The sequence below is a fragment of the Passer domesticus genome, chromosome 3 (genome assembly GCF_036417665.1).
Source record: "Passer domesticus isolate bPasDom1 chromosome 3, bPasDom1.hap1, whole genome shotgun sequence".
Classification (NCBI taxonomy): domain Eukaryota; kingdom Metazoa; phylum Chordata; class Aves; order Passeriformes; family Passeridae; genus Passer; species Passer domesticus.
The window spans coordinates 114,270,868-114,293,829 of record NC_087476.1 but is presented as its reverse complement, the minus strand read 5'-3'; the positions used below and the strand labels follow the sequence as shown (position 1 = coordinate 114,293,829).

The 22,962-nt window shown below is 58.5% G+C and overlaps 3 protein-coding genes across 4 annotated transcripts; 1 reads left to right on the top strand and 2 right to left on the bottom strand.

The window, feature by feature from the left end:
* The first annotated feature begins 129 nt into the window (after nt 1-129).
* PEX6 (peroxisomal biogenesis factor 6) lies at nt 130-13,696 on the top strand. Its single transcript, XM_064415270.1, has 17 exons — nt 130-1,021; nt 1,093-1,253; nt 1,550-1,633; nt 2,294-2,396; nt 2,542-2,678; nt 2,754-2,865; nt 5,462-5,670; nt 5,814-6,006; nt 6,360-6,436; nt 6,530-6,662; nt 8,847-9,052; nt 9,150-9,211; nt 9,656-9,764; nt 10,475-10,591; nt 11,176-11,253; nt 12,649-12,788; nt 13,094-13,696. The coding sequence occupies exons 1-17, from the start codon at nt 161-163 to the stop codon at nt 13,228-13,230; spliced, it is 2,919 nt and encodes a 972-aa protein (XP_064271340.1). The 5' UTR covers nt 130-160; the 3' UTR covers nt 13,231-13,696.
* A 1,298-nt stretch (nt 13,697-14,994) lies between these two features.
* On the bottom strand, nt 14,995-17,268 carry GNMT (glycine N-methyltransferase). The gene is made up of 6 exons (XM_064415273.1): nt 16,961-17,268; nt 16,699-16,826; nt 16,314-16,427; nt 15,677-15,819; nt 15,404-15,525; nt 14,995-15,310 (listed from the first exon to the last, which is right to left on the bottom strand). The coding sequence occupies exons 1-6, from the start codon at nt 17,164-17,166 to the stop codon at nt 15,139-15,141; spliced, it is 885 nt and encodes a 294-aa protein (XP_064271343.1). The 5' UTR covers nt 17,167-17,268; the 3' UTR covers nt 14,995-15,138.
* Nucleotides 17,269-17,561: 293 nt separating this feature from the next.
* On the bottom strand, nt 17,562-22,700 carry CNPY3 (canopy FGF signaling regulator 3). 2 transcript variants are annotated; one of them, XM_064415271.1, is made up of 8 exons: nt 22,655-22,700; nt 22,223-22,534; nt 21,952-21,987; nt 19,125-19,248; nt 18,898-18,994; nt 18,461-18,583; nt 18,154-18,271; nt 17,562-18,020 (listed from the first exon to the last, which is right to left on the bottom strand). In XM_064415271.1, the coding sequence occupies exons 1-8, from the start codon at nt 22,698-22,700 to the stop codon at nt 17,815-17,817; spliced, it is 1,062 nt and encodes a 353-aa protein (XP_064271341.1). In that variant the 3' UTR covers nt 17,562-17,814. The 2 variants fall into 2 exon arrangements, with proteins under 2 accessions (XP_064271341.1, XP_064271342.1); XM_064415272.1 differs by lacking the exons at nt 21,952-21,987; nt 22,223-22,534; nt 22,655-22,700 and adding an exon at nt 20,895-21,047.
* Between the last annotated feature and the right edge of the window lie 262 nt (nt 22,701-22,962).

Sequence of the window (22,962 nt, the reverse complement as noted above, 5' to 3'; positions counted from 1 at the left end):
GGAGGACGGGTCACCGGGTGTCGCTGCCGCCGCACTGCTCGGAAGGAGCTCCGCAGCGCTCCTCCCCGGCCCGCCCCGGGGCCGCTCCGCGCCGCCGCTCTGCGGCCCCGGCAGGGCGGGGCGTTCCCGCGCTCCGCCCGCTGCGCTCGCCGGCGGCGCGATGGCGGTGGCCGTGCTGCGCCCGCTGGACGCGCCGCCGGCCGAGCTGTCTCCGGGCACGGCGCTGCTGCTGGCGCCGGCGGCGCTGTGCGCGGCGCTGCGCGGGCGGGGCGGCGCGCTGGTGCTGGCGGTGCGGCCGGCGGGGCGCGGCGGGGCGCAGCCGGTGCTGCTCAGCGCCGTGGCGCTGGAGGCGGGCGGGCGGCGCGGCGCGGAGCTCTGGCTGCGCGGGGCGCTGCTGCGGCGGCTGGGGCTGGCGGCCGGCCGCAGGGTGGCCGTGTGGCCGGTGCGGCGCCCGCCGGCGCTCGCCTGGGTGCTGCTGGGGGCGGCGGGGCGGGCGGGGAGGCTGGCGGGCGGCGCGGTGCTGGCGCGGCGGGGCGAGGCGCTGCCGGGGCCGGGCCCCGGGCCGGGCCCGCTGGTGCTGGAGGCGCGCCCGGCGCTCCAGGGGTTGCTGGGCAGCGGGACGCGCACCGCCCTCGCTCCCCCGCCGCCCGCCCCGCCGGGCACCGCCCGCGGCCGCCCCCCGGCCGCCGCCGCGCCGCCCCTCGTCTCCCGCTTCGCCGCCGCCGCCTCCGGCCCGCGGCTGCGGGCGCTGCCCGGCGGGGCGGGCGGCGGCGGCGGGGCCGAGGTGTGGGTGAGCCGGCGCGGGCTGCTGGCGCTGGGGCTGTTCCAGGGCGAGTGGGTGCGGGTGGGCGCGGAGGGCGCGGCCCGGGAGCACCTGGCGGCGCTGCTGGCGCGGCCGCCGCCCTGGGAGTTCCCGCGGGCCGCCCGCCGCGGCCCGGCCGACGGCACCGCGCTGCTGGCCCCGGCCCTGGCCTTCAACCTGGGCTGCGACCCCGCCGCCGCCGCGCACCTCCGCCTGCAGGTGAGCCGAGGCCCCGCACCCTCGGAGCGGCCCGCGGCAGCCCCGGCTCACGGTGCCTGTCACCTCCCCAGAGGTACGAAAGGAGCGGCGCCGCCGATGGGAAGGGCAGCCGGTCCGTGCTGTCGGTGCCCCCGTTCGCCAAGGAGCTGCATCTGCAGATCGTGTGCTCGCCGGCCTACAACACCCGGGGGAGCTACGACTGCGTGCTGTACAGGCACTTCGAAACACCGCGGTGAGCTCTGAGGGCACTCGGGGCAGGCTCTGAGACTCTGTGTGTCTGTGCCACACACTGGGGATGTGCACATCGACACCTCCAGGGCGGGCGCTGTGTAGTTTTAGAACATCCCCTTGCATCGTCCTATCACGTGTATGCTCTGCTTGGACACAACACTTCTTGTCCTGTCCTTCAGAAGTCATCTTCAAGTCCCTGTATTTTCTGTAAAAACACAAGTGATGCAGGGCAGGGAGGCCGCACAACCAGAAGGATTTGCTCTCTTTCACTCATGAAACTCTCTGGGTTTTTTGTAGGCTGGTCCAGGAGGGAGACATCCTGTGTGTTCCAACGTTTGGAAATGCTGAGTTTATAGAACTAAATGCAGACAAGTTCCTAAGGTAGGTCAGGAAACTCTGGCTCTATTACTTGGTACCAGAAGAGGAAAGATGCTTTTCCATGATTGACTGTCTTGAAAAAGGACAGTTTATTCCATTCTGATCTGTCCCTGGATTTTGGTGTTTTTCTGTCTGTCAGTATACTGGGAAGAGGGAAATGTTTTTGTTGGATTATGGAGGGCTGAAGCTAAGAGGGAGGCCTCCATTAGCTCATTTGAATAGTCAGGAAGGGAAGACAGAAAAAAAGAGGTAGAGCAACTGATGGGTATAAAGAGTGAAGAGGGAAGGGTGCCTTGAGGGCAGTCAGAGCCACATGAACAAAGCAGAGTGGGAGCTGGGCTTCTCAACTTGTGACAAACAACAAAATGTGCATATAATCCCTAGGAGTTCATGTTAGATTAACTTTCTGCTTGGCCACCAGTTGTGCTTTCCTTGGTTTTGCTACAGTTGTGCTAAAGGGAGAACATCCCCTTTGTATCAGGATAAGGCTGCTCCCAGTGGCATTCCCAACATTCACATTGGCTGATCCTTGTGCATACTGCAAGAGGACAAGAGTTTCTCTGTTTACCTGTGCTTATCAGCTCTCTTCTTGTTGACATTTATATTGTTCCTTCCTTGAAGATTTTGGCTAAGCACTTCAGAGTGCTTGTTTTTCCCCCTTAGGTGGCCAGAGCTTTATTTCAAGGTGAAGAAGGTCGTAGGCATGGTGGAAGGCGAGCAGTCCGAGGGTTACCTGGTGGACACCCAGAACACGTCTCTCTATCTGGTGAGATGTTGAGAGCAGAGAGAGGAGATCTGAGGCTGAGGATGACCAGTGTACCTGTGGAGGCTTGTGCCTCCTGCCACTGGAAAATGACAGGACAGATTTTGTCACTGATCTTTACTTGGGTGGTGTTTTTGCTTTCTCACAGGTGGGTTCAACAAACAGCACTGTCCCATCTGCCCCAGCCTACAACAGCAACGAGTTCTGGAGCAGTCTGTCTCCTGCGGGGCTTTCTGACGTTGTCAAACAGCTCTGCGATGCTCTTCGGCCTCACCTGAACCGCCGGTGGGTGAGAATTCCTTGGAGTGAGCCCTGGAGGAGGCGGGGCCGTGGCCACAGGAGGATCCCTGTCTGTTGCAGGGCCGGCGCGCTGGGCGGCGTGGGCAGCGTTCTGCTCTCGGGGCCGAGCGGCAGCGGGAAGCTGATGGCTGTCAGAGCCGTGTGCGGCTGCCTCAACCTCCACCTCTTCAAGGTAATTCCTCCTGGGGCCAGTGCGTTGGTGGATTTACAACAGACAGGGAATTATGGAAATGTTTTTCAAGTCGGCCCTGCCAAGGGCCCTGCTGCAGCCATGACACGAACCCATCCAGGTGCTGCTTCCTGTGCAGATGCAGATGAGTGAGGCACAAATGATACTGAGATCTTTAGCTGAGAGGCAAAAGAAAAGCAGCCCTTGGTTTCATGCTAGCACATGTACCAGACCTGGCTCAAAATCTCTTGTCATGTAAAGCATCTGCCCTGTAACTGTGTTCACATTCACCACCCCCCCTACCAAGAGCAGTGAAGTGTCAGGTGAAATTCACTGGAGTTGGTTTAATGTGGAATACGATACCTGCCAGTATAAAGAATTTGGATTTATGTCAATGGCCCCATGGAAACTTGTGCTCTGCTCTTCATATGTATAAAAAATCAGATCACGTTTTATGAAACAAGCTCAGAGAGTGGGTGCTGTTGCTGTGCAAATCCATGTCTTGACACAGATTGAACATCATGCACAGTTCTGGTCTCCCCATAACAAAAACATAAAACTGAACTGCAAAAATTCAGAGAAGGACACTGGGTAAGATCCGGGGTCTAGACCAGTTTCTGTGTGGGGAAAAGCTGAATAAATTCTTCAGCTTGAAAAATAAAGAATTAAGGGAGACTCTGATACAAGTTTTTACAAGATCTTTTTGAAAGAGATTTTTCACAAGAGCTTGAGAGGTCAGCAGAGCATGGAAGGTGTTCACTTTTCTCTGTGCCAGCATGAGGCCTGTGACTGTCAGATGAACCTAGGGGAGCATGCAAGCTAAAGAAGATATTTCTCTGTGTAGGTGAGAGTATTTGGATGAGAAATCTACTGTTACAAAACCACATCTGACTAGGAAAAGCCCTTTTGATGGGAATGGTATGTGCCTGGATGGCCAAAATGAGGTGTAGCACCTGTCTCTGTCCAACACAAAAGGTTCTGGGAACCAACAGTGTCTTCAGTGACTTCTTAAAATTGCTGTTTTCCTCCAGCATACCTCTTTTGTTCACTCTGACAGTCTGGGATTATCCCACAAATGCTTTAATTTCCTTGAACCTGTAGAGATACATTTGCAAAAGTGAGAGGAAGTCACGTGGTGACTTTTCTAGGAGGCTTTCTGAAATTCTGAAAGGACATGGAAGAAGAATACAAATGGAAAGAATAGGGCTGGAAGGTTCCTCTTTTTGTGGAAGGAAATTGTGGGCTTGCTCCTTCTTTTGGTGGATATTTTGAGAACAAACACTTTTCCTGTTCTTTTCTCTCCAAGAAAAGCTGTAACTCTGGGTGGGTGGAGCAGGTAGATAGTGCCTTGGCCCACTGCTGTGCAGCTCATCTGGACATGATCCTTTGTGGTGCTGAGCTCTGACTTTTCTGAAGATGTGCCACAGCTCTTGGGATCCAATGCAAGATTGCAGGGATTTCACAGGACCTTCAGATCCATGTTTAGGATGACCTTGGAAGCACTCTGTCACTGTCATGTCCTGTCAGGCCTCAGGTTCTAGTGGGGTGTTACAGCTCTAGTTGCAGGCTTGTGTGCTGCTTTTAAAGACTAACATACTTACTGTTAAAGACAGAGATACTTTCTGTCCATCTTATTCTCCTGCCCCAGCTTTTACACTCCCCTCCCTTTCTCACTGACTGCAATGCTTACACTGCCATCCCACCTGCTCTTCCCTTTCTCTCACTGCTGTGTCTGCCATCCCACCAGGACACAGTGATTCCTCCCCGCTCTAATGTCCACCACTTGATGATAAACAATTTTTTGTGCTTTCTCTCTGCCTTTTAGTACTTGCATACAGATACTACTGCTGTTATGCCTGCCACGACCCTAACTCCTGGAGTACATGGAGCACAGGAGTTCCTCTGCTCTGTGTCCCTGTCCTTACCCTTCGGGGAGCTGTTCTCCCTGCTTCAGGCTGCCTTTTCTGAGCATAAAACTCAGGGAATCCCGGAGGTGGTTTGTCTCCCTGGACAACCTTGCAGCACCAGGAGGCAGCACTGCCTGTTCCCAGTCTGCTGTTCAAGGCTCACTAGTCACCTCTTCCCTTGGACGATTTCATCAAGTGTTTGCTTTGTAAACAGCGTCTGGGCCTCTTGCCATCTACAACTTCCCCCCAAACACCATCACCTTTACCTTCCTCCTGCACTTTGAGCCTGTGTGGCACTGGTTGAGCAGTTTCCTGAGCCTCCTCCTCTGCTCACTGCACTGTTCTGCAAGATACCTTGTTCTCCCTGTCTTCCACAGCTCTCACCTCCCTTCCAGCTTTGGTTGCTGAGCTGTGATATATCCACTGTATTGATTTCTCTGGTCCCTTTGCCTCACCTTTTTCAGATGAGACCCTCCTCCCTACCTCTTGCAGAGAAGCAAGAGACAGCCATTCATCCATGCTGAGGCATCCAGAATGTGCCTGTTTTCAATATGACCTGAATGTGTCTCTGGGAAATACCAAGTTTGATCTCCTCTGAGCCGTGACTTGCCCTTGGAAAGCTCTGTGGAATGTTGTCCTGGGCCCCCCCCAGCTGTGCATGTTGCAACTGCCTTGTGTGGTGTGTCTGGCAGGTCGATTGTGTCAGTTTGTGCAGTGACACCAGTGCAGCCACAGAGGAGAAAGTACAGGTGGCCTTCAGCCAGGCCCAGCAGTACCAGCCCTGTGTGCTCCTGCTGAAGGACATCGAGGTGCTTGGCAGAGACCGAGATGGGCTCGGAGAGGATGCCAGGGTCATTGCTACTCTGAGGCAACTACTCCTGGACAGAGACCCAGCACTGAGGTATGGACCCTGCACTTTTGCTGTGGGCATCCGAGGTAATTGCTTGCTTCTGCCAAGGGAGAGTGAGTTGGCATAAGTGATGGCAATGTAAGAGGGTACTTCCACAGAGCTGAGACCATGCACTGTCCCCTTTCTCCCCACAGCCACCCTGTCCTGGTGATTGGCACAACCTGCCAGCCCCAGAATGTTCCCACAGATGTGCAGACTGCTTTCCTTCACGAGGTGAAAATCGAAGCCCCTTCAGAGGAGCAGAGGAGGTTGATGCTGAGCATGCTGACTGCCAGCCTGCCTCTGGGCAAAGAAGTGAGCCTGTCCAAGCTGGCCCGCAGGACTGCAGTGAGTAAAACCACACTGGCATGTGGGGATGGGCAGGCTGGGAGTGCTGGGCCAATCTCCCCTAGCTGGCCTTGGAGAAAGGGGATAGTTCCCACAGCCCAGACAACTTCTTCAGTGGTTAATCCTGGTGCTCAGACATCAGCTTTTAAATGCAGATTTCTAGTCCATACCTTTTGCAGAGGTGTTGGCCAATGTTCAGCTCTGATAATAAAAAAAAAAAATGAAGCTAGAACCTTTAAGCAGGAACAGCTTGCTCAAGGAATAGCTCTGCAAGGAAGTTTTCCCTATGCTTTTTATGGCCTAGGTGTTGCTCTGGAGAGAGACTGAACTGCTCTTTGTTTCCACATTCACAGGGGTTTGTGCTGGGAGATTTCTGTGCCTTGTTGTCCCACAGCAGCAGGGCTGCTTGCACCCGCATCCAGGCCTTGAGGTAGCACAGGCAGCAGGGTGGGGGTGAGGAGGGCAGGGGCTGCAGCCAGTAGTGGGGCAGAGTCTGACTCCTTTCCCTTGCTTTCCTCACCAGTTTTCCAGGAGGACTGAGCGAGGAAGTGGAGAGGGATTTTTGCACTGCAGGGTTCCCGGTGCTCGAGGAGGATTTTAGTGCTGCACTGGACCAGCTGCATGATGCCCACTCGCAGGCAGTGGGAGCCCCAAAGGTGAGATGCTGGGGCACAAGGAAGGGATGGGTTCTGCAGAGCTCTTGGCTCAAGATAACCATCACAGATCTTGCAGGGCTATGTTCTTGACATGTTGTTTCCTGCTCTGTCCTTCCGTGTGTTCCCTCAGCTTTCAGGGGGAAACAGTCCTTTGGACTTTCCCTCATCAGTTTTCACCCTCTTGGCTTGTGATTTGTCAGGGAAGCTCATGAAGTGCTAATTGCAGACCAGTGGTGCTGGAGGGGTGCCAGCTGTGCAGCTGAGCCTCTTGGGGGGCAAAGGCTGCCTCCCTGAGATCTCCCCATCCACCTGGCCTGAGGGAACAGAGAGGCTGTGGCACAGGCTGGTGAGGGAGTTTATCCACAGGTGTGAGAAGTCTTAGACTTGATCTCTGGCCTTGGATGCTGCTTGAGCTGGGATGGATTTTTCTGACAAACAGGCAGTTTAAAGAACTTGGGGTTTCTTCAGGGAAAGTGACATGGAGAGTTTGACAAAACCAGCTGCCAGCTGCTCAGAATAGGTGGGATCTGCCTCTGGCAGCTCGGCACCCGGGGAAGCAGCATTTGGGGTGACTGGTTTGGCTGGGTAATGTGGTGTTAGGACCAAGCAAAGTGATCAGAACCTCTTTTCCATGCCTGTGAGTGCCAGCAGCTGAGTTCAGCACAGGACAGGAAGCCTTGGCCTTGGAGCAGTTCCTCTGGCACCTTCCCCAGCTGCCCACTTAATTCAGTCAGTGAACTCTGTTCTATGGTGTTCGCCGAGTTCCCTGTAAGACAAATAACCACAGAGCATGCTCAGCAGTGAGCTGTGTGAATGGGAGTTAATTCTGTTTGTATTTTACATTCCTTTATTGATTTCTTAGTAATTGGCTGTGGTCAGGAAGCCCATTAGCAGACCTGGATACTCTCAACACTGCTTTCAGTTCCCTGCTTGCACTTTCTGGTTAGTCACACATTTGTTTTCTGCACTTACAGCCTGAGCCTTCTGGAGAGAGCTGATTCCAAACCTCCACTTGTTAACACTGTCTGCACTGTGTCTTAGATTTACAATGTGCTCCCCTGAAAACAACCTTGCTGCAGTTTTCCAGCTCCTGTGCTTATGTCTGTAGAGTTCTTCCTAGTGAGGCAGGATGAGCAAAAATGCAGAGGAGAGGGCAGCTCTTCCCTTCATTGTCACTGCAGAAGAAGGGCCTGTGACCTTTTGTTTTAAAAGATGGGGGTTTTTTTCTGAAAATCCTTGTTTTGTTTGACCTAATTTTCCTGGTGGACAGCTAGAGAAATAAAATAACATCATTTCCAGTAGTGAAGGAAGGAGATGCAAATTGGCTGAGGGGGGAAGAATTTTGCCCTAATCTACTTTTAAACTCCCCACTTGTGCTGGCACCAAAAGCCAGCAGGTGGGGGGGAAGTGTGGGGCTGTCCCAGGAGAGCTGCTCTGACTCTCAGGAGGATGTCATGTATGCTGTGGCATTCCTGCTATTCCTAAAGTGGTGAGCAGGGCAGCAGCATGCTCTGGGATAGTTTTGCTCAGCACAAAATAACCCAAGAGGCCTTGGCTCACCCATCTCAGGTTTGGTGTCTTCTCTCTGTTCTCCGTGACCCCTCACATGTTTGCAGCTGACCCCCTCCCTATCTATTTCTCGTGAGCATACATGGACTTTGTTCTTGCATCCCCCTGTTCAAGAGCAGTGAGTGTTCTGTACACTGTCCTGCAGGATGTCTCTCCCTCACATCCTCCTTGCCAACACAGAGGTCCTGGCAGCCCAGGTTCTGTCCTTCTGCAAGGTGTGAAGCCCTTGCACAATCTCACCCCTGTGGGGGACAGTGTCCTGAACACAAGTCACTCATAGTTGCAAGATCCATATTTTTTTAAAATTATTTTTACCTTCCCTCATGCATCCCAAAAGTTGCCTGCAGCAAGACTCTCTCCCCTCAAAGCTGCAGGCAACCCTGGCAGATACTTTCCCTGGGGTAGTTTTGCTGACAGATGATCCAAGGGGCAGTGGAGGACTGGAGATGAAGTGCACTCTGTGAGTGCAGCGTGCTTGGGGACCTGTTTGTACAGTTTGGTTTCTCCTTGCAAAGCTCAGAAGAAGGGAAATGTGGGTACTGGATACTGGAGCTGCCCAAGCACGCCCAGGGGCTTAGGAATAAGTGGTGACAAGGATTCTCCCTCTCTTGGCAGATCCCCTCAGTGTCCTGGCAGGATGTTGGTGGGCTGCAGGAGGTGAAGAAGGAGATCCTGGACACTATCCAGTTGCCCTTGGAGCACCCGGAGCTGCTGTCACTGGGTCTGTGCCGCTCTGGCCTGCTGCTGTACGGGCCTCCAGGGACAGGGAAGACCTTGCTGGCAAAAGCTGTGGCAACAACATGCACCATGACATTCCTTAGGTGAGAAATGTGAGGGGGGTTCACACAATGGATCTGACTTCCTCCTGGCAGGGGATGGGTGTCCTCTAACTGGCTTCCTCCTCTCCCTGCCCCACAGCGTGAAAGGGCCGGAGCTCATCAACATGTACGTTGGGCAAAGCGAGGAGAACGTGCGCAATGGTGAGGACGTGCAGCCTGCTCCTGCCCTGGGGAGATGGGCCTTTTCTGTAGTGCTGCAGGGAAGGAGGCAGTGCTTAAACCCCCTTCCCAAGTCCCAGCCACAGCTCTCAGCAAGGGCTTGAACCCAGCTGTCTCCTACAGTCTGTTCCCTGCCCCGCAGCTTCCCGTCCTGATCTCTCTGCTCCTGTTGCTCCTGTCCCTGCTGTTCCTGATGGGACAGCAGCTCCTCAGAGACACAGCTGAGTCTCAGGGCCCATCCTGCTCGGTGCTGCCTGTCCCCAGTCTATTGAGCCATGAGAGACTCAGGCAGGAGCAGTTGGTGGTGGTGATACAGTGGGCATTTGGTTTCCATCCACACCTCTTGCCTGCTGGGAATGTAGCAGGTCCTGTTGCTGCTGACTGCTCCTCCACGTCTTTTTCATCTTCTGTGCTGTCTCCTCACAGTGTTTGCCAGAGCCAGGGCAGCTGCTCCCTGCATTATCTTCTTTGATGAACTGGATTCCCTGGCCCCCAGTCGTGGGCGAAGCGGAGATTCAGGAGGTGTCATGGACAGGTGAGTGAGCATCAGGTGTCCTTGGGAGAGCAGGATTCCTGCCTCAGGGGCAGGCAGTGCATGAGTTGCCCTGAAAGGCATAGTCCATTCCACCTCTCTTTCTCTGTTTTTCCCCTCTCTGCCCTCTTCAGCTCTCAGCACGGCCTGTCTCTTCTCTGAGCATTAGTACTGCTGTTTGCATTGCCTCAGGTTCCCGATTACCCAAGCTAGTTGTGCAAACATTTGGTTAAGACAGTCTCTTCCATCTGCTTCTGTGGCTGCCAAGTGCTCCCTTTGGCCTCTCCAAGGTCATCCTTTACACCCCTGCTGTTCTGTCCTCCTATTAGCTGCTGTTTCCCTGTGGTGGGAAACCTTTCAGCTGCTTCTGGTAGAAGCAAAGTGTGTACAGCTTAGAGATATCCAGAAACAGGGTTATTTTCCCTAGGCCTCCTCTGCTCTTCTGCTAAGCTGGCAGTCCCCATCCAGTCTTGTTCTGAAGGACTGTCTGGGATTTGCAATACTTTGCAGTGAGCCCATGTGCTCATTGGCTGTGCTGATGGAGGAGTGTGGATGGCTGTGTAAGGGCTCTTCAGGGAAGAGAAATAGGAGCTGAAGTCCAAGAAATGGACCTGCCACTGGCCTCACTTCTTCCTTTTTCATTGGTGGCTGAGGGGAGACACTGGGTGACTTGCCAAGGCGTAGTTCTAAGTATCCTGTCTTGCTCCCTGCAGAGTTGTCTCACAGCTCCTTGCAGAGCTTGATGGCCTTCATTCCACCAGAGAGGTGTTTGTCATTGGAGCCACCAACAGGCCTGACCTCCTGGACCCAGCTCTGCTACGGCCGGGCAGGTATGTCACATCCTACCCTGCCTCACTCTGGGGGTTCCCCAGAGCTCCTCAGGCTGTGGTGAGCAGGACTGTGTCCCCAGCATGTTCCCTCTACAGAGATTGTTTGTGAAGGCCCCTGGCTCATAGGAAGCCAAGAGGAGGCTGGTGCCTGTGGCTGTAGCTGCAGTGTAAGATGCCACAGCTTGTTGTCCCCAGCACTCTGGTTACTGCCCCAGCAGCACAGCAGGGCAGTGAGGGACCTGCTGTTGCATCAAACAGTGGCAGGAATTGGTGCCCCTTGGTCCTTTCTGCACAGCTGCCCTCAGCCAGTCCTCAAGCCTGTCACTTGCTTGTCCTGGGGCACTTTGTGTCTGCTGTTGCTGGACCCTGGGTGGTTCCTGTCAGTCCATTTCCCCAGCCTGCAGCTGTCCCTCCGAGCAGCCCTGCCCTCCAGCACATGGACCGCTTCAGGCTCTGCATCATCCACAAACTGCACAGCAAAAGGAGCTGTCCCAGGGCCACCCTGCAGCTCCTGGTGCACTGGGCTGAGCACTTGTGGCAGGTTTGCTTTGGCCTGTTCCCAGCTGCCTTCTCTCTGCTGACAGGTTTGACAAGCTGGTCTACGTGGGCATCAGCGAGGACCGGGAGTCGCAGCTGCAGGTGCTGAGCGCCGTCACCAGGAAGTGAGTGAGCCTGTGCTGCTGCAGCGTCCTCCCGCCTCCTCCCAGGAGGTCACAGCCCTCCTGGGGCTCATGCATGGCGTGCTCCATCTTGGCTTCATGTCTGAGCCCTGGGGAGCGCCTGAGGTCACTGAGCCACAGCCAGCGGGTGGGGCAGGAGGACACAGCAATTTCCAGAAGCTGGGCTGGGACTGGTTTTTCTACAGGATGGTGGAGCTCAGCCTGCCTGTCCAAGTGGAGGGGTTTGTAGAGTTTTCCAGCCACTGTGCTCTTCTTAAGGAGCTCAGCCAGATCCTGATGGTGTAGTGAGACAGCAGTGCAGCTGCAGGACAGGAAGCTCCCATTTGATTCCTGCAAGAGTTCCTCTGCTGTTTGCCAATCCAAGTGTGAAGGCAGCTCCATTCATCTCACTGCCTCTCCTCCTGTGGTGCTCAGGGGTGTTCAGACTGTGATCTGTGTCTTCCCAATCACTGGTTGTATGGGATCACTGAACAGCAGGGTTTGGCTGCTTTTCCAGCTGCTCTGAGCTCCTGAGAGTATCTCTGGAGGGAGAAAAGCAAGTCCTGAAATTTGGGTTCAGAGGTACCACCCATCACAGCTGGGTGAGTGGCTGTGGCTGCCTCTGCAGGGACTCTGTCCTGGATAGCTCTGATCACCTCTGCCTGTGATGGTAAGTTAGTAGGAGAGGTGAGAGTGTGAGCTGGCTGCAAGCAGCTTGTCACACCCTTTGTCTTGGCCACCGTGCCCTCCAGCAGCTGCTGGTCATGCTGAAGGAGGCTCACTGTCTGCAGCGTGGCTCTGATGGGGTGGTTTGGTGTTACAGTGGTTTGTACTCTGTCATTAAACATGTTCTCATCCAGCCCTGACTGGAGGTTGTTCCCAGGCGTGTGGAGCACTTAATTTATCTAGGTGAGAAGTCAAACACCAGTGGCATAAACAGATGGTGTTCTAGAGAGTTCATCCTGCACCATGGCTCCAAGACTGCTCCCTGCATCCTTTGTGCTTCCTAGCCTGGAACCAGAGAGGCCCAGAAAAGTTGGGGATACCATCCCTGGACATGTTCAAGCCCAAGCTGGGTGGAGCATCCTTGTCTAGTGGAAGGTGTCCCTGCCTATGGCAGGGGAGTTGGAACAGGCTGATCTTTAAGATCCCTTCCAACTCAGGCCATGCTGTGCTGTGGTGCTGTGATTCAAAGTTTCTTTTGATCCTGCTTAGCAGGAGAGAGGACCTTGCTTCAGGGATGTTTAAAAAAAAAAACAGTAAAGCAAACTTTTTTTTTTTTAAGCATTCAGAGCACATTCTGGAAGCGGCTAAACATGGATACTCTGCTTGTTCCTGCTCAGTCATACTGGTCTGTTTTTTCTTGGCCTTTACACCTTTGTTTTTCTCTCTTGGCAGGTTTAAACTGGATCCTTCTGTGAATCTCACCACCATCCTAGAAAAATGCCCAGCTCAGCTGACAGGAGCAGACATCTACGCCCTGTGTTCAGATGCCATGATGTGTGCTGTCAAACGCAAGGTGGAGTGGATTGAGGAAGGTAGGAGCCCTGCCCTTACCTGTCCCAGTTGTTGGAGCAGCCCAGCACAGGGCCAGAGAGGAGAGCTACCAGTGCTGGTAGCTGGGCTGTGTGAGAAGATCCTCAGCAGCTTTGGGACCACAGTGCTGGGCTCTGGGTTATTGCCAGGCAGGCAGTTTCTGCAGATGTGGCCATCTCCAGCTCCAGTGCTTGGCCCTGGGGGAAGGAGAGAGACACAGCTTTTCCTTTGATGGCTGGAGAGTGGCCTTTTGGATCTTACCAGCTGCCCCTGTTCTCAGCTCTTTCACGTTGTTTCTCTCATGCAGGGCTGGATACTGAGAAGTCTGCTCTGATCCTGACCATGGAAGACTTTCTGCAGGCTGCTGCCAGGTTGCAGCCATCAGTCTCTGAGCAGGAGCTGCTCAGGTACAGACTCATCCAGCAGAAGTTTGCGGCCTCCTAATGCTCAGCAGAGCTGGGACTGGAGAACAGGCACAAACAGGCACTGCCTGCTCTTCTCTGATGCCTCCCAGGCCCCCTTCTGTTGAGCTTGGGTGGAAATAGTGTCCGTGCAAGCCAAGGCCTGGTGGAAGTGCTTCTCTGCTCATCCAGGAGGGTGGTGGGTTCTGTGAGGGTCCCTGACGTGTCAGCGGTGCATTGTGGCTGCTGGGAGCAGAGCAGGGTGATCTCCTTGCAGGGACAAAGCCGTGGGCAGTGCAGTGGTGTCTCCATGGCTGACAGGCCATTCTTTGGTGGGGGAGCAAGGCTCAAACTGCACCTGGTTTGGCAGCAAGTGCAGGGCTGGAGGCAGCTGCTTGTTGGGCTGTCAGCCCTCAGTGGGAGGTGCTGGCCAGAGGGCAGCAGGGCACTGCTGCTCCAGCTGGCCTGGACTTGACTTAGTCTCTGAATAAATACAGTTTTTTTAGCACTAGGTGCTCACTGCCTGACCTCATTATTGCTTCTGATGGTGTCTTAGGCTCAGGAATGTCCCTGCAAACTTTTGGGTGGGCTGGGTGGTACAGAGAAATCTTGTCCTGCAGGTAGAGAGGGGAGCACACCTGTGAACTAGGCTGGGGCCACTCTCATCTTGCCAGAATGGCTGGAGCCCGTGGTGGATGAGGAAGGCCTGAGGGAGAGGCACTTGCTTGGCTGTGAGCTGAGCTCCCTCTGCAGAAGGAGCCCAGTTCTTGCTGGAGACACTGAGTGACAGGACATGAGGCAATGGGAGCAAGTGGCAGCAAGAAATTCCCATTGGATGAGAGGAAAAACTTGTCATGGGGAGAAGGGGAGCTTCAGCCTTGGAAATACTCAAACCTTGTCTGGAACAGCCTGGAGCTGCCCAGTCTGCACTAATTTGTGCTGAGCACCACTGAGGTCCTGTCTCACCTCCCTCTGCAGTGTCACAGCAGCTGCTGGTGGCATTGCATATCCCCTGCTTCCCAGCCTTTTCCAAGGGTGCCCAACAAATGGCACTGGAGCTGTGTTTGGCAGCTGCTGTGGCCGTGTGCCTGCAGCTGCCCTCAGCTTTGTGCAGCCCAAGGGGTTGCTGGTGCCAGGTTTTGCCCCACCTGCTGCAGGCACTGAGCCTGCTGACAGCTGGATCCCTGGGCCAAGCGTGGCTGTGAGGGCCTGCTCTCCCTGCTAAGGGCTGGTTCCACAGCAGCTCCTGGCATTCCATGAGTGAGTTTGCAGCTGGTGCATGCCTGGAGCCCTGTGGCTCTGGCTCTGGTGCCTGAGCGTGTTCAGGCAGGGCTGTCCCTGACCGCACTGCTCCGTGCTGCTGGATCTGGGCACCACATCTTCCCCAGGGAGGGAGGGAGGGAGGGAGCTGCAGCCACAGCAGAAGCTGCTTGGAGCTCCAGCATGGAGCCTCCCCACTCTGGGAGCTCTGGTGGGGAGTGGGTACCCCTGTATGGGACTGGGAGTGTCAGGAACAGGAGACAGCACCTGCTTGGGAGGTGCAGGTGGGATAACAGGTTCCAGCACACTCCTGTGAGTGATGCTGCAGGGACTCAGCTGGGGTGTGCAACCAGCTGGGAGCCAGCTCACCCCTCCTTCCCCCTTCAAGGGAAGCCCCAAGCCCCACCTGCAGCTGGGGCCTTGGTGGGGCAGCTGTGCCTGCACCCATCCTGTGCTGCCCCCAGGCTGAGCACCTCCTTCCACAGAGTCCTGAGCAGGCAGTGGCCGTCCCCCTTGCCCCGTACCCTGCCCATACAGGGACACACGGACCATCATCGAAGGTAGCTCTCACAAGTGTTCTTCATTAAGGGGAGGGGTCTCCCAGGTGCCTCTCAGCCATGTCCCCACCCCCTGCTTGGACCCACAGCTGCTTGGAGCTCTCAGGCACCACAGTCCCATCTCCGGAGCCCCCTCAGCCCATCTTCTTCACGACGTGGATGAAGTAGCAGGGCACGTGGGCCTGTCCCGGTGTGTAGGGCTGGAAGTCGCCCAGGACGCTGTGCTGGCACTTTCCCTGGAAGGCACCTTTGAGCAGAGCCGTGAAGGCCTCCAGCCGGTGCGGGTAGTACGAGAGGCGGAACTTGCTGCAAGGAGGCAGTGCTGGTGAGGCAGGGGCACAGCGGGCACGGTGCCAGCCACCCCCCCGCGCCGGGAGCCACCTCTGCAGCCCCTCTCACCTCAGCTCCGGGTCTGCCCCCGCCTCAGTCGGGGGGACCTGCACCGTGTAGTCCAGGGTCACCATGTGCGCCTTGTTGTTCACCAGCAGCACCGAGGTGGTGATGTCCTTGGTCAAGTCGCTCTGGGAGACCACAGGAGGACATCTGTGTCCTGCGGGGACTCGGCGGCCCCCAGCCTGGGCACAATCCTGCTGCCTGCCCTGCCTGGCCCCCGTGAGGCCGTGGGGCTGGGGCAGAGGGGGGTGGGATGGGGCAGGGCCTGCCAGCACCGACCTTGTAGTAGATGTTCTTGCCGGGCGGCGCGCAGCCCGTGGCCAGGATGTGATCGTAGTTGCGGTGGTCGATGATCAGGACGCCCCCGGGCCTCACCATGCTGGCAATGTTCCTCAGGGCCAGCTTGTGGTCACTCTGGTCCCCTGGAAAAGAAACTATGGTGTCACCAAGCACTGGCTGTACCCCGTGGCACAGTGCTTATGTCCTCATCTTACCCGTACACACGTACACATGCGCACACAAATACCTGCCCTACCATCTTCCCCCAAATCTCAGCTTGGAGAACCCACAGCCCCACCCATGGCATGAGCTCAGGCACGTTCTCAGCCTCACTGGAGCAGAGCATGCCACATGGGAAACCCACCACACAAATCTGGGTGTGCCTCCAGCCTTGCCACAGCAGTGACACCGATGCACAAACCTGCACCATGACCATGGAGCCCAGTGGGCCCACTCATGTCACAGACTGGGGCAGTGGGGCCTCAGCTCCACCCTCGTGGAGATGCACCATGAAACAGCAGCTCCACTGTGTGTAATCCCATCCCACTAATGCCATGACTTAGGACACGTTCTCAGCTTGCTGGAAAACTCCATGCACACGCAGGTGCTCCCCCTCCTCTCCCCTGCCCCAACTCACCTTTGAAATCAGGCAGGTGTGCAAAGGAGTTCCCGAGGCAGATGACTGCATCAAACCCATCCCCTGGCTTTTCCAGGTCCTTCTCCAGCGTGAGCCAGTTGGCCTCCTCGATGACTGCAGCACAGGGAAACAGATGAGCGTAGGGACACCCAGGAGCCTCCCCTGCCTGCAAGACCCCATCCCAGCATCCCCCAGCCCTCCCAGGCCCCTGTGGCTGCTGGCTCCGGCTTGTCTTTGCCGAGCATCTGGCACTGTCAGGTCCCTACAGCCGGGCCACCCGGCCAGGGGCAATCCCAGATGAGTGCCCGAGCACTGCGAGGGGCCATGGACAGTGCGGGAGAGTGCCAGTGTCCGCGGGCCCCTCCCGACCCCGCAGCCCCCGCACCCCATCGGTCGAAGGGCTCCTCCTTGCGCCGCTCCCAGCGCTCCTTCAGCGCGTACTTGAGCATCTTGTCGCTGGCATCCACGCTGGTCACCTGGAAGCCCTCCTCGAGCAGCATGATGGAGTCCACCCTGGGGACAGGGCTGTCAGCGGGGCCGGGGGCGGCACAGGGGCCGGGGAGGGGGCACTGGGGATGGCGGAGGGCCCGGGTAGCCCCGGGCAGGGAAAAGGGACACCTGGGATGTGGGCGGGAGCGGGGCCTCACCCGGTGCCGCAGGCCACGTCCAGCACGGAGCGGCAGCGGTGCTGGCGGAGCAGCGCCAGGAGCCAGCTGCGGTACTCGGCCGTGCGGCCCCGCGTGTCCCCGATGTACAGCTGCCACACGCGGGCCGCCTGCCCGTCCGCGTACTGGTCCGGCAGCCCCTCCGCCGCCACTCCCAGCGACCGCGTCCGGTACACGCTGTCCACCATCCCGCCGCCGACACGGACCCGGACACCGACACGGACCCGGACACCGACACGGACCCGGACACCGCCGCCGCCGCCGCCGCGGCCCCTCAGCCTCACTGCGCCCCGCCCCCGCCGCGCCCCGCCCCCGCCCTCCCGCTCCCGCCAATCGCAGCCGCGTCCGCCCCCGCGGCCCCGCCAATCGCCGCTCGCGCCGCGCCCCTCCCGCCCCCGGCCTGGCCACGCCCCCCCGGCCGCGGCCCCGCCCGGCAGCGCTCGCGCCCCCTCACGGCCCGGGCTTCGCCCCGGCGGGGTCAGGCCCGGCCCGCGGGGCCCGCCCGCCCTCCTTGGCCCGGGGCAGCGCTGATCCCGCACCCAGCAGCAGCAGCAGAAGCAGGGCCGGCAGTGGCGGCGGCGGCTCTGGGGAAAACGTCTTTATTTACAGTCCCGGCGGCGTGCGAGGAGCCGGCGGCGGGGCAGCGCTCGCGGCCTGCCGGAGCTGGAGCCCCCGGCAGGGATGCGGCGGGGCCGGGTCCGCGGCTCCGTGACACCTAATCACGGGATAGCACCCAGGCTGGCAAGGCGGGGCCAGGCGCTCTGGTCTCCCCCGGGGCACAAGTCCCTTTTCCTTTGGTAGCCACAGGCACGGCGGGGTGAAAGCCCGGAGCGTGCCTACAGCTCATCGGCTGGGCTGTGGGTGAGCGGAGCCTGCTCCTGGACCCCCTCCAGGGCCTCCCCTGTGTCCGGAAGGCTGGCAGCTCCCTCGCGCTCATCCTTCTGGCCCTTTTTCTTCTTCTTCCCGCTCTTTTTTTTGCTCTGCTTCTCCCCCACGCTTGCCAAATCACCCTTCTTGCCAGTCCACTTCTCTGCCAGGCAGCCTAGGGAGGAGAGGAGAAGAGAGGGGCAGTGGGCTCTGTTGGACAGGCAGGACTCCCCATGCTTCAGCAAGGCTCCCCTGCCCTCCTGAGCATCCCTGCATTATTTCAGCCCCTGGAAGCAACCAGGACTTACTTGTGTCCTTTCCTTTCAGCACGTGGTTGGCACAGAGAAACTGGGAGAGATCCTCTGTCTGGTGGTGCCTGTACCAATCTTCGATCACATCTTCATACTCCTCTACCAGCACATCGCACTAGGGCAGAGGGGAGAGCCCAGCTCCAGACGTGTGCTGCTGCGGCAGGACCAGGGCCAGGCTCCTGCCACAGGTCCTGCCAACATCCTGCTCCCAGCAGCACACCCCTGGATGCTCTCCCTCCTTCCACTCCAGCTACAAGGTCACAGCAGCCACTGGGGGCCAATCCCACGGTGGGGGGGGAAATACCTGCTTTTTGAGGTCAGCCACCTCAGCCGAGGTCTCGTTCCACAGCTCGTAGGGGATGTCCATCACCACCTTGACACCCTTGTGCACCAGATTGTGCAGGGTCTCGAACGTCTCCGACATGCCCTGTGAGGGAGGGAGCAGCGCTGCCTGGTGAGGCCGTGCTCCTCCTGCAGGGCTCCCACTCTCTCCTCCCAGTGCCACACAACCCTGCCCAGCCATGCAGGAACACACCAGATCCCTGGGGAATCAGCGTTATCGGGGGAGTTCAAGGGGCAGCGAGTTCCCCTCTGCAAAGCTGGTCCCAAACCCAAGAGGAAGACAGCCAGGCACTATCAGGGGATCCAGAGGATGGGAAGAATGAACCTGGTTTGTCACCCTTGCAGTGCAGGGAGGGGTGAGGCACGTTTGGGAGCAGGAACTGGAGGAAGGGGCCTCACCTTTGCGAATCTGTTACTGCCGCTCCTCTCCTTGTGCAGGTTGTAATCCAGCAGCCGCTTGCAGATGTTCTCTGTCACCTCAATTAACCGGATGTCCCTGCACGGAGAGAAAGGCTCAGGCTTGGTGTGGGCCCCCAGCAACAGCCAGGGCACAGGGTGAGCCCCCCAAAGCCCCCTGCTCCGGAGCAGTGACAGCAGCAGGAGCCTCCCGCCCCACTCCCACTTACGACTGTGTGTACTTGACAGCGGAGCCCTTCCCGTCCAGGAAGCCATACTTGGTGTCGATCACCTCCTTGGTCTTGCCAGTCTCCTCGAAGGCGGATTTCAGCTCCACTGCTACGTACTTGCACACTGTGGGAAGGAGAGAGCACAAGTGCTTTAGGGGGTGTCGCTGTTGAGGCAGGCAGTGTGACAAAGCACCTGGGACAGGAACCAGCCCAGGAACCGGGCATGCCAAAGCTGCTGTGAGCACAAAACACATTCTGGCCATCCAAAGAATAACCAGGAATGGCTCAGCTGCTTCCACTGGAGCACCCAAACCAATGTTTCAGTGTAAACCAGCTGCTGTGGCACAGCTGGAAGTCACACAGGCTCAGTTTTCCCCACAAAAGCCTCTGCCTCCCTGCCACAAGCTGCTCTCCTCCTTTGGGAAGAGCACGGGGTCTTTTTGCAATGCAAGTCCCAGTGTGGCTCAGAGCTTCTCCTCATGGCAGCACGTCCCACCTGGTCCTGGTTCTGTGCTCTCAGTGCCCTGGGGACACCGGGGCTGGGCTGGGCACTGAGCAGCTGGCAGGGCTGGGTGACAGGACAAAGTGCTGGCCGTGGCCTCCAGCAACACAGCCTGGGGCTCTGCCTGCAGCAGAGACCACATCATCAACAGATTTGGAACACAGTGCATGGTTATTTTTATAAAGCTAAAAAAAAAGGCTTTATTTCTTCTGTAAAAAAGAGCCCAACAGAGCTATAGAAACAGACAGCAGGAGAAATATCTCAGGGGTTTACAAGTGGGAATGGGAAGAATGGAAGCCAGTCACGGTGTGGCTATTCCTCCCCCAAAAACAGGGTCTCAGGAGGCTGGAGAAAGCTTTGTCCAGTGCTGTGGGGTCCTGTTTGTCAGGAGCCACCTCTTCTTCGAGCTGCACTTTAGGAGAAGTGCCAAGCTCCAGCAAGAATGGTCTGACAGCAATGAGCCAGTGTCTTCTCCCAGGCAACGATGTGAGTTGAGAGATGCCCCAGGCAGGAAGAGAGCGAGGTGGGTTCTCCAGAGCTCCCACGCAGGCGTTGAGGAGCCTGTGCACACCTCCTGCACGATCCTTTCTCTGCTGGCACAAGGGGCTGTGGCCATTTCTCAGCTGGGATGATCTCTCCTTCCTGCAGACCCCTGGAGCTCGGATCTCAAGGATGTCCCCCTCCACACCACACCTGCTGCAGTGTCCCCACACGTGCCAGGAGTGCTCAGTGCCGAGTCCAGTTATCCAGACGCTTCCTGCAGCTTTTGCTGTGCACTGACACAGGTTTGAAGCCTGGGCAGGAAGAGGAGCAGAGTGTGGTCAGTGCTTGCTCTGATGCTTCTCTGAGGTTACGCTGCTGCCACAGCACAACTCGGACATCAGCACCTCCAGAGCTGCTTCCCCGGCAGGGAAAGTTTTGTAAAGAACTCCCTGTTTTTTAAAATTTTCTCTTTGCTGTCCAGCTCCAACATGTGCCTGCACAACAAACACAGAGAAACCGCACCAGGCAGCAAATGCCCGTCATGACCTGCCCTGGACTGCCTGCGAACCAAAGGGATACTCAGATAGGAAGCATCACGGAGACCGAGCTGTGAGCAGCACACACAGCCAGTCCCAGCTACGAGCCGGCAGGCGATGGAGCGACTGCCGGGAACGGCGATGCCCGCGGCAGGAGGCGGGCAGGGGGCAGCCCCGCTCCAGCAGCCCCCGGCCCGAGCAGACAGCGGGCGGCCGCCGATCAGCCCGGCCCCCCGAGGCCCCGCTTACCCTCGCACTTGCTGGGCAGTCGCACCCAGTCCGAGTCGTCGCCCTCCGCCAGCGCCGCCGCCATCAGCAGCATCAGCACCGCTGCCCCCGCCGCCGCCGCCATGACTCCGCTTCCGGGGCGCGCTCCCGCCCCGCCACGCCCGGTTACCATGGCGACCCCGCCGCGCCGGCCAATGGCGGAGGCGCGCGTGACCCGTGTGACCAATCCCCGCCGGCCGCCGCCAGCCAATCCCAGCGGCGCGCGGCCCCCGTGGCGCCGCCCCCGGGCGGTCCCGCCGAGCGCCCACGTGGGAAGGGGCGCGCACGTGGCCGCGGGGCCTTCCCTGCCTCTGGAATTATGGAAACTTTCCCCCCCCCGCGAGGTACCTTGGGGTCCCTTCCCATCCTCCGGGTAATTCCGGGGCCTTGCCATCCACAGAAATGTGTCAGCTCCTCTCTGTTGTCTCCTCAAACCAAGATTCCCATCCTGTACCTCCCCCAGCCAGCACTGGGTCTCTTCCCTCCTCCGTTTGGGGGTCCCCTCTCTCGTCTGCAGAATGTTTCCAGTGTCTTCCACACCCCTACGCCAAACCGGGGGACTTACCCTTCAGGCGTGGGCAGCTGCCCCTGCCCTCAGCTCTGGGCGAGGAGGATGGAGGTGAGGAGAGCATCGGAGAGCAAGACCTTCAGCAGCACCAGGCGGACAGCCATAAGCAGCGCGGCCAAGGCAGGGGCCGGTGACACTGCAATGCAAGGGTGAGCTGATGCCTGCCACAGACACCCCACACACTGCACCCACGTCCTTTCCATGCCTGCCACGGGGCCGTGTTTGGGCAGACTTGGGATCTTTACACATTCCAGAGACACCTCACGTCACCCTCGTGCTGTTCCCGAGGGCAGGCTGGCTCTGACCCAGTTTCCCCATTCTTCCTACCAAGGTAAAGCTTCCCTCCCTTCTTCCCCAGTCCCACAACACTGGGAAAACCCATCCCAACCACCACATAGCCCCAGCCCAGCCACTGCCAAGACTTTCTCCCCGGCAGCTGACATTCCCACCAGGCAGGGGCCAGAGACTCACCAGCTGTGCTGCAGAGCTCCGCTGCCTCCTCGTTGCCTGTGGGATGAAAGAGCAGCTGGGGAGGCGCTGGCAGCCCAGCAGCAGGTGCACGGCAGGGCTAGCCACAAACCCCTTCCTGTGATCGGGACAGCAACGTTTGCCCCTAGGGCCTCACACCTGCTCCCTTCTGGCCCCAGGGGCCCTGCCGACCTCTCTCCTCGGGGCCGGCAGTGCACCCACCACGATGGGCAGCAGTGGCCAAGGCAGGCAGGGGGTGGCAGCAGGGTCATACCCGTGATGCGGATGGGGCTGGAGCTGTGGGACGGGGAGGTCCTGTTGGCCCCCACGTGGCAGGCGAGCTCCCTCTCGCGCGAGGGGTCACTGGAAAGGAGGGACACGGAGCAGACGGTGCCACCATCCTCCTGGGAGGCCCCATAGGCAAAGGACTGCAGGATGCTACCGTTCCCACCGGAGATCCAGACAGCGTGGCCAGAGCTGGGGGCCAGGTCGCTCACCACGCACACCACCAGCTGCCGGCGCTGTCCAGCCAGCACCATGCTCAGTGGCGGGGTCAGCGTGGGCAGCGGCACGGCTGCCCTGCCGACTGAGGGAGACAAGGGTTAGGGGCGCTGCTTCCCTCACACATCCCACCCAGCACGGCTGCCAGCTCGGCACAGCTCAGCCTTTGGTGGCACCCGGCCTGGCTTTGTCCCGGGGTACTCACGGGGCAGGAGCAGAGCGGCAGCCAGCAGCACCGGGCGCAGCTCCATGGCAGCTGCGGCGCACGGGGCCCCGAGGGTGGGCTCAGCCCCAGCCGCAGCTCCGGTGCACCGCCCCCGCCGGGGCCGCGGGGCCGGGGCTGGCGCGGCGCCCCCTCGCCGCCGGTACGGCCGCGCTCCGCCCCGTGCTGCTTCCCGTGAGCCACGGAGCGAGGCCCGGCCCCGGGGTGCTGCACAGCCCCACCGCCTCCCGCCCGCCGAGCCCCGGGAGCACCCGAAGAAGAAACTGCACAAGAGCTCTGGGAACGGCACA